The sequence below is a fragment of the Boleophthalmus pectinirostris genome, unplaced genomic scaffold, assembly GCF_026225935.1.
Source record: "Boleophthalmus pectinirostris isolate CB_2022bp ecotype Guang Dong unplaced genomic scaffold, ASM2622593v1 HiC_scaffold_12, whole genome shotgun sequence".
Lineage (NCBI taxonomy): Eukaryota > Metazoa > Chordata > Actinopteri > Gobiiformes > Gobiidae > Boleophthalmus > Boleophthalmus pectinirostris.
The window spans coordinates 14,193,824-14,209,721 of record NW_026571018.1 but is presented as its reverse complement, the minus strand read 5'-3'; the positions used below and the strand labels follow the sequence as shown (position 1 = coordinate 14,209,721).

The 15,898-nt window shown below is 38.2% G+C and overlaps 1 protein-coding gene across 1 annotated transcript in view; it reads left to right on the top strand.

Annotated features, from left to right (window-relative positions):
• ntm (neurotrimin) overlaps positions 1-15,898 on the top strand; it is a 225,362-nt gene that overhangs the window by 174,280 nt on the left and 35,184 nt on the right. The window contains exon 3 of the mRNA XM_055148571.1: positions 5,266-5,391. Within this exon, the coding sequence (XP_055004546.1) occupies positions 5,266-5,391 (126 nt within the window). The remainder of the gene's footprint in view (positions 1-5,265; positions 5,392-15,898) is intronic.

Sequence of the window (15,898 nt, the reverse complement as noted above, 5' to 3'; positions counted from 1 at the left end):
CATCTGTCTTCCTGCTATCTTCAGAACAAAGTGCCTCCTTTTACAGATCTATCCTTTGTGAACAGCTTATTTGCTCTGCACCTTTAAAAAATGATTTAACAATTCTCCAACATTAAGTTCTTTGTTTTGACATCTCCCGCACTCGCTCCACCACTGCATCACAGCAGGACGGCTTTAAAGGGCCTACATCATGGAAAGTTGACTCTTGTGAGATTTTAGTCACGTTATAACTCTGTTACTTCTTCATAAACATACCTGGAGTTGTGTTTTGTTTCATTTGCACATGTTTGAGTGCCACTTTCTGCTCTGTTCCACCTTGTGATGTCATGAAGTGGTTGCTTTAAAGGTCCATTGTGTAACTTTTCTAATGGAGGATCCGTCAAATGTTTTCCTTCATGGAGATGTTATTGCTCTGGAATGTTTCACAGTATCATATTAAACCTTTGTATCTTCATGGTGACCAAACCAGGCCAAGTTACAAGTCACATCTGTGGAGAGGCACCCCCATTAACAGTTAAAAAAAAATAAAAAAAAAATTAAAGAAAGAAAGTATTTTTGAGCTATGAAACACTTGTAATTGAATAAATTTAAGGTAGAGTTGTTTAAAGTCACACTGTGGAACATTCCAGGCAGAGCAATGGCATATCCATAGAAACAATCAGCTAACGAAGCCCTTTAAAGTTAATCACTATGTGTTTTACCTTTAGTTCAGTAGAGATCGACAATTACAAGTGACTCTAGTGATGGTTTCTGGAGTTTAAAAACACAGTGGAACACTTTCTGTATTACCACATGACATCACAAGGTGGAACAGAGTGTTTGGGAAAATAACACAGCCTATATATGCAGGATTTGTTTTTAATCATGTGTGGATGAAACAAAACACAACTCCAGGTACATTTGTGATGAAGAAACATAATTATAACGTAGATCAAAAATGGTGTAATACGGGATCTTTAAAATGCTTGGTTTTGATTCCTAGAACATTGGAAATATTCTTCTCTAAGTTTTATGTTTTTCCTCTAAAAAGTTTGCCATCTTCAACTGCAAACTGCATCTTTTATGTCGGCGTACCTCAGCAGAGCCTTGTGAGTGGAGTTTGGCCAAATATATCTGTGCACTATAGTTCATTTAGGAGACAGCTGTATTAAGCAGTCCGCCTTGAGAATACGACTCCTGACTTGAAAATTGCCTCAGCTATGGAGAAAAAAATCTATATATTTTTCCACCCTGGTATGTAGGACTGTTTAAAGCATAATACGTGGCAGTGCTTTAAGAATCATTTAGAATTGACTCTTCGCTGAAATACAGAGGAGTTTTTTGGAATTGTGTCAAGATGGCTGTTTGTGGGAGTACAAAAAAGTTTATTTTAATGCTTGCAGGTTGCTCCTATGCGTCTTAGAGAAAATAACACTTTTGATAGTCACAGATTTGCTTTGACTTTGTACTTAAAGGAACTATATTACACAAAATGTACTCTTGTGAGCTTTAAGCCATGTTATAATGTTGTTAACAGCATTATTAGTCTGTCCACCTTGTGATGCATGTAGTGGTAGTTTTCAAGTTCAGCAGAGATTGGTAGTTCCAGAGCTTTTTATTTATGTCTATTTATATTTAGGACCTGTTTACACAACAACACTGGCAGGTAAAAATGACAAAATATTTTATTGGAAGTGCCTTTAATTTAGACGGTGATGGTGTTTTGGGGGCTTAGAAATGCAGAAATCTGAAACCGCCCTCCAGAGTGGAAAAGTTGAATATGCTCCGCTGTAGCGTTTCCATCTACACTGCCCAAGACTAATAATAAACTCTGGTCATATCTGCTCACGTCGCGTATACGTTTATGTCACATACATCACCACCTAGCCTCGCCACTGAGCCGTCTGACATGCATACCCACCCATATCGAATTCCACACATTTTTGCATCACCATATGTGCGCAGATTTCCTCCCCAAAACACTTGTCTAAACACAGAATAAAAAGTGAACATATTACACCACCTTTGCGTCTGTTCAGACCATCATCATATAAACATAGCCTTACTGTATTTTTTCAGAGTCAAAACATGTACTATTGTGTATACGTTCAGAAAACACACTACAGTATTATTACATTTTATTTTATGCAATAATACACTGCAAAAAACTAAATCTAGCCAAGTTAAAATGACTTGAATTAAGAAAGTTTTATCATGATTTGAGTAAATTTCACTTGACAAGTAGAACCAGACTTTTTGTACTGTAAATATGAAAATACAACTTGCTACACTTAAGATAAGAAAAACAACAACTTTTTGCATTTAAATTAAGAAACAAAATCTGATGTTGCTTAAATTAAGAAAAACACACTTATTCCATTGGTAGATTTTACTTGTCAAGTTGAATCTACTCAAATGAAATCAAATGTTCTTAATTTAAGTCATTTAAATTTAAGTATTTTCATTTTTTTATTTTTATTTTTTCAAATGTATGCAAATACACCAGCCATATTGCTAGTGTGCAACATCCACTCAATCATTTTATTTACATTAGAAACATGCACATTGAACTCTCATAAACATAAGCATTTTTATTGTGTTTTTTTTTCTAAACACATAAAAAAAAAAAAAAAAAAAAAAAATGACAAAAACAAAAACAAAAATGATGACAAAGATTGTATGACTTCATAAATGTTTGCTGAAATGACTGAAGTGACTCATTTTATTTAAACAGTTACATTTAAGGTTTTTACTACAAATTTAAAGTTTTTTGCCCATTATGACCATTTTTAAGATTTTTGATTTTATGTCCTATTTGGAAATTATGACACTATACCAGAGAATTCCACAACTGTATCCTAGCAAGAAATTATAATTTGTCAAATAGGATTAAAAGATGACACCTTTATGTCATTGAAATAATATTTAAAGTATCATAAAAAATGTGTTTGTTGCATAAATTGCGCCGAGTTTTTAGACAGAGTTCCCCCAGTGTGATCAAAGTACAACCTGTAATTTTCAACACATTTTTCAGCTTTTCTTCACAAATTGGTTCTTGATTTGTGTAAAACTATAATTTATATTTACACCAGCTATTCTCACCAAATTAAGTCAAAATTAGAGAATCATCAAAACTGCCTGTAGAATCTGCTTACATCTCATCACTTTGTGAAGACATGCATCGTCATTAACACACCAAACATGGAGTTGTGTGGAGGAGATGCTGTGTCGACATAGTTTGTTCGACTGTAAAAATAAGTTGGCTTTTGAAATGCTTCTAACATTAGTTCCACTGTTTATCACTGTAGTTTGGAGGCGATGTTCTGACCCACTTTTAAGACTTTTCAGAGCACATGTGGATTTTGGGTAAAAGGAAAAGCGGGAATGCGGTGAGGAGCAGTGGAGGATGTTACAGAGAGTTGGGCTATGCAAGTATAGGCGGGTTTTATTAAAGAGGGATGTGCTGTGTTTGTTCTGACAGCGTGCTGTGTTGAATAAATATATAATTAGTGTAATAAAATAGGTTGGTAGAAATGCACGGAAATGTACTGAAATGAGAGCTCCACTGCTGGAAAAAGACTTTTCTCAAGTAGAAATTTTGGTTTTGACATACCGTATTTTTCGGACAATAAGTCACACTTTTATAGTTTGGGTGGTTCTGTGACTCATACTCTGGTGCGACTTATATATTAAATATTAAAATTTTCATGCTGACAGCTGTGACAGGGCGCTCTAGGCTTCTGTGCCAGTATCTGCTACTCACTTCGCAGAAAGAGCCACTATCCTGTCTGGGAATCATGTCAGTCGATCGCACCATTACTTCTGTACCAGTTTCAACAAACTTATTAAGACAGCTGAGAAGACTGAACACAAATGCCCAAAAAAGAAAATCATATTTTGCAGATTACAAGTTGCAAGTAGTGAAATATGCAGCCGAAAATGGTAATCGAGCAGCAGAAAGAAAGTTTGGAGTGAGAGAGAAACTTGTGACAACCATGAGGGTCATATGTGACGTTAACAGTCTGTTGTTCTCTACAGTATTCTGTTGGTATTACTATAACTTGCCTTTCAAAATGAAATATCGGTTTCTGGCCTCTGATTTTATTAAATACATTTCCCCAAAAAAGTGCGACATTTTTACATTACAGTTTTTTGGCTGGTGTGACTTCGGAACGACTTTTAGTTCGAAAAATACGGTAATGTGTTGCAACCACAAGTTTCCTGATGAATCCTGCCATTGTGTCCTTGGGCAAGACACTTAACCTGCTACTTGCACTGGTGTGTGAATGTGAGTTTGAGTGGTTCCTTAATGTAAAGCACTTTATTCTTCTTGAAGCTGGAGAATTTGTGAATAAATGTGACAATTAATTTAAATATTTGTTAACTTTTCTGGTGCTGCGTGTTTCTGTGTGTGTTGTGTGTGTGTGTGTGTGTGTGTTGTGTTTTTGCTGTATGTGCCAAACGAGCTCTGTGTGCATGGGGTGTGCAAAAATACTGAACTATCGATATATTGTATCATTTAATGTGATGATGCAGTATCAATATCGTGGGCTGCTGTATCGATCTGTCACCAAGAGTATTTTTAGGTATATTTTACTAATAATTATGTTACAGAGCTACAGTTTTGTTGCTTGTTCAGAAGAAAGAAACTCATTTATGCGACACATTTGACATTTTCACTATTTTGATGATTAAAATGGGCATTTTTTTGTATTAACTTTGCACAGGAAATGGTTTAACAAAGACTTTTAGTATCACAGCCATGATTTAGCCTTTATTTTTTATTAAACTGTACTGAATCGATTTGAAATATATCATATTGTGTTGAAAGTGCACTGTATCGAGGTATGTATCGTATCGGCAACTTCTTAATGATACCCAGCCCTAAAGGGTACACAATGCATTTTTAAAACAGAAAAAAAAGTGTTGTTTCCTCATGGTTGAAGTGAAAATTGCATTTCCTTAAATTCTGTATTGTTTGTAAATTAACAGTTTATGCATGGCTATTTTCTTCTATTTGTTAGAAGTCCATAAACTATTATAAGGAAGATTGTGCCCATGACCAGATGCTCTACAGTGACCCTTTAAACAAGATATCCACTGTCCATTGACACCCTTCATTTCTTCAGACTCCTCCGGCAGCAGACAGTTTTCTCCTGGGAGTCTATTGTGGCCGCATTTACATCTGCCCTTTTCTAATCACAATGGCATTTCTCAGGCGCTGTCAGAAAAATGTCTCACTCTCTTTGTGAAATCCTAATGCTTTTGTCGTATCTTCTCACACAGTCCCACCCAAAATCATCAACCTGTCCAAAGACCTGGTGGTGAACGAGGGCTCCAACGTGACTCTGGTGTGTCAGGCCAGCGGGAAGCCAGAGCCCTCCATCAGCTGGAAGCTCATCTCCTCCTCAGGTATCTCCACACATCTAGGCCTGTCATGATAACACATTTTGAAGTTATTGCTGAAGTAAATATGGACGATAAACAATAATATTCAAACTAATTAATGTAACTGGCACAAAAACCCAAGAGCAGATTTAGACCACACAAACTATTATGTGGTCACAGTATATTATTTAACACCGATGGGGGGGCAACCAGGCGTGTAGTGAGATATAAAAAACTAGAAAAGCACTCAGAGAGCGCAGACCTCCGCCAAGGACTACCCCCATTTTTTATATAAATTGCGATAAAATCAGTCTTCTGGATCAGATCCGGATCAGCCTTTGGAATATGAAAGAGGATCCCATTGTCCATCCCTGAGTCAAATTTCATGGGGTTTGGTCAATAATTAACCGAGATATTGAGAAACAAAATGTTTGGCCCCATTTACCACAATGTTAACTAAAATTTCAAAGTGATCCAGAATCCAGGATTTCTTCCGGATCACCCCCAAAATGAAATCAGTTCTTCCTTTTCACATTTCCAACAAATCCTGAAAATTTCATCAAAATCGGTCCATAACTTTTTGAGTTATGTTGCTAACAGACAAACAAACAAACAAACAAACAAACAGACAAACGCCGGCAAAAACATAACCTCCTTGGCAGAGGTAATAACAGATATAAAATAACCTACAACTTAAATGTCAAACCGGAGCTACTGGCAGTGGTGAAAACAACCTGCATAGGCTCATGATATCTGCACTACTGTCCTATAGTGAAATGAAGGGACCGGGACTGAACCAGGACTGATCCAGGAGGACTAAACCAGGACTAAACCGGGACTAAACCAGAACTGAACTAGGACTGAATGTTGGGACGGGCCCAGAGGTGCACTTGCGTAGACCGTCGGGTGACTGCAGGCGAAAAAGGACCATCGCAGAGCTCTGGTCTCCCAAGGGGGATCGTGCTTTGCAGACACCCTGCTCCACGGGCTTGTGGTTCTCCCTCTTACTCTCAAGATTAGTCCTGATTTAGTCCTGGTTTAGTCTTTGTTCAGTCTTGTTTTAGTCGTTCTGGTTCAGTCCTGTTTTAGTCCTGTTTCAGTCCTCCTGCTTTCGTACTGGTTCATGTGTTGTAGCCTATGATTTATGTTCTGTCGGTGATTATGAATGGCATTAAATAAATGTATGAGTAAAAATGTCCTGGCGCCTTTATGTTTGTACTGAAAAGTGAGGGGGCCAACTCAAATTAAAATTCTTATAATGCAAAATCATGTTGTAATACAGTGAGTTATAGGGTTTAGTCAAAAATTTTAAATACCAGGTTCGACATTTGTGAGTTTACGTTTTGAATATTTCATGGCAAGTACAATGTGATTAATCAGGGAAATCTTTAAGAGTATGATGTCATTACATTGTAGAATCTTAAAAAACGGCAATTAACTCTACCTTCTATGCCATAAATCTTACCATATAGCCCAAAAATAATCAAAAACTCCCTAGTAGTGCAAATAAAATGTACATTTGATAAATACTGACCCCAAAAATAGATTGTTCCATCCTTCATATATTGAACGATATGTTGATATAGTAATTATGGTGACAGGCCTACACACATCTTTGCCTTCTCGCATGCATGTGTCCCAGAAATGCATAGGACTTTTCAAAGATAGTTCAGGAATTGAGTTTGTTGTGCACTTGTTTGAGAGTAAAGCTGGGCTATAATGTTGAGATAATGAGACTTTAATATAAGCCCTTTTGGGTTTTTTCCTCTTCCTGCACCTACTTTTTTATCCTGTGCCCTTTTTTTATTGTTATATGTTATATTGTTATATGTTATATACATAAAAAAAAAGTTGGAGATATTTGTTAGTTGGGTAACTTTGTGATTACAGGAGCCTTTATTACCTTTAACAACTGACAAGATTGAATTTAGATTCAGAAGCCTTTGTAACTTAGAGATCCATATATGGTGTGGTGGCATAGTGCTATAGTGCTTATCGTTCATGCTTCACAACAAGAAGGTCTCTGGTTTGGCTGCCAAATCAAATCTGACCTTTCTATATGGAGTCTGCAAAGCTTAAAAGAAATAGCTTGACATGCATATGAAATATGACACTTTTCTGGTGAGAGGTCTACATATTATTATTTTGTTATTATTGCTTTGCCTGTTCCATATTATGGCATTAAACACACTTATACTGCACGTTATTGCTCAAAAATATCTGGAAACAATACTTATGGTGATCTGTCTTTAGATCTGAGTTGTAATGTTTTCCAGACAAAGCAGTAACATCACCATTTCCATCAAATAAAGATTACTTACTTAAAGGTGCACTCCATAACATTTCTAATGGAGGGTCCGTCACTTGTTTGTTTCCATTGAAATGTTATTACTTTGTCTAGAATGTTCCATAGTAGAGATTAAACCACACAAGAGAGACAAGCAGGTTACAGCACTATCCTGCATTACAATTCAGATCTGTGGAGAGTCACCTCTATTTACAGAAGGAATTACTCCATCTTTGAGCAACAGAAACACCCTTAATGAATAAATGCTAGATTCATATGTTTAATGTCATACCATGGAACATTCCAGGCAAAGCAATAGCATCTCCATGGAGACAAGTAGGTAGTGAACCCCCGACCAGAACAGTTACACAATGCACCTTTAAAAAACAGAAACAAAATAATGTGTATGGCTTTTATGACGAGCAGCTGCCTCTCTGTCTAATGGATGGCCTCTTGTGGCGCTTCATATAACATTTATCATGACATTGTCCTTGTATTGTTTATGTTTTCGTCTCTTTCCTGTCTGCTCCTCCGTGTCCCCTCCTCTCACCTCTGTCCCTATCTCTCCGTCTCTGACTTTGTACGACCCAGTGGATTTGCCGCTCCGCTTACTGCCCATCGCCGACCGTCATTAGCGCTTAATTGTTCGCAGGCAAATAAACCGGCCCTGTTGTAATTGCACTAATTAATTAGGATAATTGGATGGATTTAAATGTTGCGAAGGGTCTTTTGAATGACAGGATTATGCCGGGAACATTAGCATATAGCATAGACGCACTCTACGAGAGGACGGGTGTTAGCGGCTTTGTTTAGCATGTTTATATCCATTATGAGCTGCAGAGAAAACAGCAATTTCTGATACTATTTCTGCTCCCTGAATGTGTCAGCGTAATCAGTCAACACTGGTAATACATTAACATTTAAAAAGCGCTTTTCTTGGAGCACTCCTTTGTGCTAAAGCTGTGTGGGAATTGAAATGTTAATATGAGACAAGTGCAGCTGACCTGTCTGCGCAGATAAGCAGGCATGGGACACAGACTGGATTCTTTCTTCACCATAATTACTACAGTATATCAGCTCATTCTCTATAGGAAAACTGAAACAATATGTATTTGGGGCTCAATATTTATTTAGTGTGCAATTACCTTCAATCTTGTTGGATAGTTTGTAATTTTGTTTTGCAATTTTGTTGACTCCAATAGGATTACTTTATTGTTAAAAATCCCATCAGATCTCAAAAGCTAAGCAGAGCCAGGCCTGCTTAGGACTTGGATGGGAGAAAAACAGGTGTCACAGGGGGACGCAAGTAGCAAAAACTGCTGCTTTGTCCTTAGGCAAGATGTTGTTAAAGGGTCTGATGGTGCAAATTGGCAGCTTCACTTCCATGCGTCTGTCCCAGGGCAGCTGTGGCTACAAAAGTGAATGATGAATAATGCACAAAATTGTAAAGCAGTCACTCATTATACAAACTAATGGTAAAGTGTTATTCTGCTGTTTTTCTTTTGCACCTGGTATTTAGTATATGGTATTTTTTTTAAACAATATTATACATTTTTAAATCAATTAGTTTCAGCAGGGGTGGGCAAACTTTTTGACTCGTGGGCCACAAAGGGTTCTAAAATTTGGAAGGGCCAGACCAGGAGCAGATGGATGGAATTCATTGAAAATTTTTATAATTATTAATATTATTATTATTATTGAAGTTCAGCGAACCGGATTAAAAAGATTAAAGGGCCGCATATGGCCCTCGGGCTGTAGTTTGCCCACCCCTGGTTTCAGTATTATCAGTCTATATTTCCTTAAGCAATATATCATACTTCAAAATTTGTTATCGTAACAGGCCTAATGTTACATCCTTTTGCATACAGTTGCCATCGCAGCTGTTTATTACATATGAGGTGTGTGCTGGTCGATGTCTCTGTTGTTTTTGTAAAGATGAACAGCAGCAGAGTGAGAATAAGAGTCACAGGTGTGTGGAGTCTGTGATAGAAAAGTATCCCGGAGGTTCTGGTATCTTTTCGAGCGCGATGTTGTCATTGTGTGATTGTGGACTCCAGAGACGCTCTCCCCATCAGGGTCACTTTTATCAGTAATAGAATAGAAAGGTTTTACACAGAGGCTGGACAAACAATGTTACCGTAACCAAGGCAAGGATCAACTCCTATCAGGGGTAAAACAGCGTAATACGGGCCGTTTTAGTGTAAAGTTTGATGTTCCTACAAGATATATTAACTAATAGACCAATAATACTACAGCATTGAAGGAAACATGTCTTGGGGGTTTTGAAAAGTTGTGATTGCTCAAAGACTTGAGCTGAACAGATTCTGGCTGAGTAGCTGCAGGTAGTTTGTATTGATTCTCTAGTGGTCCATCTGGAGTGTGAGTGTTGCTTTAGGAGATGGCTCGATTGGTTTTACATTGGCCTCTTTGGAGCGTGGAAGAGCTGAGTCCAACCACAAATCTCATTCAGTTTCAATAGATATTTGTTCTGCCACAGGCTAAGGATTAAAGCAAACTTCCAGGTCAAAGACACTGTTGGAACAAATGGACCCGAGTCACATTTAGTGCCAAATTGTGTTTGATAGGCTGTATTTAAGAAAGAAAAAAATGTCTATAATGTTTAAAATGTTATGCTCAATCATTTAAAAGTGCATTATCCTAACTTTTCGAGTCAAGAGTCTGCCGCGTGCTCGTCACTGTGGAGATATTTTTTGCTTTGTTTACAATACCACAAGCAAACAGTCACAGCTTCAGTCTTTTTTTCTTTTTTTAACACCTCTATTTGAATGATTGCAAAATAGATAAGGTTAATGTTATACTGTGGTAACCAGGCTGGTGGCACCTAGTGCCTCCACTCAATTTTATTTCTCTCCAGCAACTACTAGGTCAGGAATCAGAATCCACTAGACGGTTTGGAAAAACCCTGGTCATTGTAGACCGTGCACCGGCCAATCAGAGAAGAGCTGTGAAGCCATGACGTCAAACTCAAGTGCCTGTCTGGGTCCCTTTTGTGGTACAGCAGAACAGTAAACAAAGCGGTCGAAGATGGATGTAGACAAAGCCATACATTCTGTGTTGGCAATGATTCTTGAGATCGAGTATTTAAAGCCGGAACAAAGAGAATGTTTGGTGAATTTTATCAAGGAGAAAGACGTTATTACCCTTCTTCCTACGGGATTTGGCGCATTACATACGTCATGACCAAATAACAGTGATTGGCTACATGAAAAAATACCCACCTCCCCTAAAGCGAACGAATCCACAAAGTGAAACCAGCTGATGAACAAGGTTCATACTGTGGAATATTTGAATCAAATCAGATGGTAGAGCCCCATCAGAAAAGTTACATCTTAGCTTTTTAAGAGATACTGATAAATCTGATTTTACGGTGTTTATATTGAGCCATTGGATTGGTGATTAACTCATATTCATTTAAATTAGAGCTGTGTGATATGATAAAGTAAAACTTTATTTTCCTCATATCGATCAATCAGAATTTACATTTACAACTGACTTTTAATCATTGCAATTTAACACATAAAAATAGTCTCTGAACTCTGCTCCAAACCACATGCATTTACCGAAAGAGGATTGGCTGTTGACCTCTCAACTAAAATACATCCTCGATTAGAAGTGACCTTCGATCTTGATCAAAATCTGATAAATCTCTAATTCATAATTTAAATCATGATAATAACCAATGGTACCTGGAGTAACACTACTTAAGGAGGTAATACCACCACAGGGATGTGAAATATCTCAGAAGAAACAGAAACAAAACCACTTTCTTGTCATCAAACCTCAAATGACCCCCTCCACAGACATGCCGGAGTTTGAGAGAGGACTTAGTCTGAGCTGCTGTCCTCATGTGGAGAAGGCCAAGTCTGCCTCACAGAACAGCTTCAGGCCTGGCCCAATGGATGCCAACCTCCCCTGGCACATGCCCAAACAGCCCACACACACACAGACTAAAGGAGGAAGGAGAGAAGAGACAGAGCTGAGGTCAGGGGCAGGCTACTGGAAACTTTTTGGGTGTCATGGCGCTTCTACAAAGTAAGAGAGACTTGGGGAATTGAAGGTGCGTTGTGTAACTTTTCTGGTGGAGGGTCTGCCAAATGCTTTTCTCTGTGATGATATTGCTTTGTCTGAAAGGTTTCACAGCATGGTTCTAAACCTTTTTTTTCTGGTGAAAGGCCTGTCACGTAATTGTTTCTAAGGCCACAGTATGCTTTAAACAGCTCCATGTTACGTTTATTAAATTACAGTGAGTTTTTTTGCTGAAAAATACCTAGAAAAACAGGCATTCTGACTGTGAGCAGGGTTACCTCTTCACAGATCTGACCTGTAACTTTGTCTGGTTTGGTCTCCATGAAAATAGAAAGGTTTAATACCATACTGTGAAACATTCCAGACAAAGCAACAACGACACAAAAGTTAAATTGCCAACCATTTTGCATTCCAGAGCTACAAATACAAATTATTTAATCACATTCCACATCTGCTCTAATGTATCTACAAAAATAAAATGACAATTTGACCTCAGAAAATCAATAAAAGCTCGCTAAACCCTTTTTTGTATTACTCCAGGCTCTCCTTACGAGCTCTTCCTCTGCCTGTTAACTTACACAACCCCGCAATCCCCTTATTAAACCTCCTCCCCAGTCACACATGGGATGTCCAATTCTGGCCTGTATTCTGCACATTGTCTTATCTGTTATGATCCAACCTCATCCCAAAGGCGTTGTGATACTGCTCCTTCAGGATCAGATGTTACATAACGGGCTCCCAGACTTCAGAAACTTGTAAAACTTGTAATATCCGCTAACGTTTCTGGGGCTGTTGAAAGAAGCTGTGCACAGTAGGTTCAGTATTATTGGTCCAGTGGAGCGTCAGCCCAGTCAAGACAATTCACCTCTTGAATTGAGAGAGATTCGGGCGACTTTAGATGTTTTTCTGTTTATAGCAAAGCAAATACAAGACAGTTGGAGCAAGGGGCCTGATGCAATCCAGGCTGAAGGAAGGAACATTCACTGCTGTTTCCCCGTCAGTATGCAATTTCAATAAGATCGTGTTTGGATATAAGAGTTTAGAAGTTACTGCGATCAAATCTGAATCATTGGATTTGGCAAAATAAAACACAAAAGGGTGTAATTATTTAAAAGTGCATTGTGTAACTTTTCTTTTGGAGGGTCAGTCAAATTATTTTCTCCATGGAGATGTTATTGCTTTATCTGGCATGGCATTAAACCTGTCTATTTTCTATTTTCATGGAGACCAAACCAGACCAAGTGACAGGTCAGATCTGCCAGATCAGGTCAGAATGTATGTTTTTCCAAGTATTTTTGAGCTATGAAACCACCTGTAATTGAAAAAATTTAAGGTCGATTCAGATCAATCAATTTCAATTTTAATTTTTCACAATTTTAAATTAAAATACCACAGTAGGCACACACAAATTAAAATTAGAAACAAGTGAGAGAAAAAGCATTGCTGTTTAACATTAGACTGTGGAACATTCCAGGCAGAGCAATGACATATCCATAGAAACAAGCAGGTGGCGGATCCTCTACCAAAAAAGTTACACAGTGCACCTTTAAATTTGATAATTAAATTGGTAAAAAAAATAAATAAATAAATAAAAACTAGGCAAGACACTCCATCCACATTGCCTAGTCTGAATGTGGTGTGACAGATTGACAGCCTTGCTTCTGTCAGTTTGCCCCAGGACATCTGTGGCTACAATAGCATCTTACCACCACCAATAAGTGTGGAGTGAATGAATAATGCTCTGTGAAGCACTTTTGGTTTGTTAAGAAATCTTAGTCTACTGTTTATGCCCTAAAGTTCTTGTCTACATACATAATTAATTAGGTTATTGATGTTGTGGTCTACATAAAGAATTCATTAAAGAAGACATTGTGTTTGACTCTGCTATATAGTTCTAATCTATGACACCTGCAGATCTTTATGTTATAACTTGCACATTTTAAATCGTATGATTGACTTAATAAAAGAAACAACTTCTCTAACTTCTGTGTTTGAAAACTGCAGTGCCCAGTGGGAGCTGACATTGCTGTAAACATCATCACAACACAGAGCTGTGAAGTTGTTATCCTATGAATATCTGCAGATTACATTAGCGAAGAGTAGCAGATTTTTTTTTTTCATTTGTACCAAAATTACTATGCAACACTGCCGAATCCTATGTGTATCACAGTTTTTTTTTTATTAAATTGGAGAACAAAGTAAATACAGAGGCGTGACAGTGAAAACGTAGCCTGATTCATCAACCGGTTTTACTTCGTTTCACTTCATACAAACCATCTGACCTCGCAGCCTTAGATTTCATTCACTCGATGATAGGCGAGTACTTTTTATCATTTAACCAATCACTGCTATTTGGTCATGACGTATGTAATGCGCCGCTCACAGGGCCAACCGGTATATTAAGCTTTTCCCAAATCCCGTAGGAAGAAGAGCAATAACATCTTTACCCTTGATAAAATTCACCAAACATTCTCTTTGTTCTGGCTGTAAATCCTCGATATCGGAAATTGTTGACAACACAGAATATATTACTCTTCGGTGATTGGCTGGTGCCCAACTTGCACTTGTGGTGTTTTTGCGACCCATCTATTGTATTTTGATTCCTGATGTAGTTGCTGGAGAGAAATGAAATTGAGCGGAGGCACTAGGTGGCGCCAGCCTGGCTAGTGAAAATGGGGATTGATCTGCAATATTTCGTCTTGAAAATAAGTGATTAGAGATTGCTCAAACATACACAAACCACTCCAAATACAATTTTGAGGAGGTAAATTAAACTGGGAAACAACTATAACATGGATAAAAGCTCTGAAATGTCAATTTTTAACCACCATGCGGAGCTCTTCAGAATGACAGGTTTGTTTGATCACTCCATCTTTTAGTGCAAACATATAACAAGCATCCACACTCGCTCACGTTATACCATGTCCCTTGCCTGTACTTCCTGTTTCGATACTCTAATGTGCCTCGGAGTACATCATTATTTCACTACCTGTCCCCGCTGTCATACACCCAGGGGTATAAATATTTATTGCAGTACTGAAGAAACGTGTGTGTAATGCAGTATCTTGATATTGCAGATATGAGTGAGGTGATATGAGAGGAGATCAGCTTCTGTCACTCTGCGCTGCTGGAGCCAGGAGCTTTGGGAGTTGCTTCTCATATTGTGGAGTCTGTGTGGGATATAGGCAAGATAACATAGCTGCCAACACAAGCAACTTAATACAGGATGTCTCTCTGATGGAAGCGTTATATTGCTTTAGGAAATCAAAAAGTTTAAAGTGTACAAGATGGCGACTAACTATGGTATTGTTATAGGTTAAAAATATATATATATATACTGTATTTTCTGGGCTATTAGGTGCTCTGGATTATAAGGCACACTGTCATTAAATGGTCTATTTTCGAACTTTTTTCACAAATAAACCACACCAGACTTTAAACGCAACAAAACAGTTAGATGGGTCAGTTGGACTTTGTTTGGAGCGTTCACGGTGACTTTGGGCTTTGTTCAGTTGTGGCATGTAGAGAGGGTGCTGTCTGGGACCGCTGGATTGTTGGCGTGTTCGCAGTGACTCAGTTGTTCAGTTGTGGCTCAGAGTGGCACATTGCACTCGCTTTTTTGTTCCCCCGTCCCGTTCCTTGTCGGCGTGGAGTGATGAGTGTGGCTGCGGGTGTGTTTCGCCGCGGGGTCGCTGTCTGCTCCGTGTGTGTTTGCGTGCGCTGCGGGTGGTGCGGCTTTGTAGTTTACTGAAGTCGTGCTGGGACACCCGAGTGGATTCGTGTATAGGGTGCTCTGGATTGCGGGGCGCGCGGCCGTTTTTTGATGGGGTTATAGGCTTAAGAGCGCGTCTAATAGCCCGGAAAATACGCTACACTAAAATAAAACAAGGCAAAACTGATCCAAATGTGTTATGGAGATGTTATTTATCCCTCAACTAAGCACAAAACAACTGTAAAATAAATGTTAAAAAATGCTGACTTTCTGGGCTGATTATACAATTAGGAAAGGTCTTACTGTATATTTAGGCCCAACCAGAATATCGGCTGAACCAATATTTAGAAACCGATATACGATCCAGCTCCTTTTTCAATATTGGTGCCAATTAATGGATTTGTTTAACTATTTGTGAAAACAATAACAAAAACTATTTAAGGGAACTTGAAATTGAAGTATTATATTAAAACTAACAACAATGA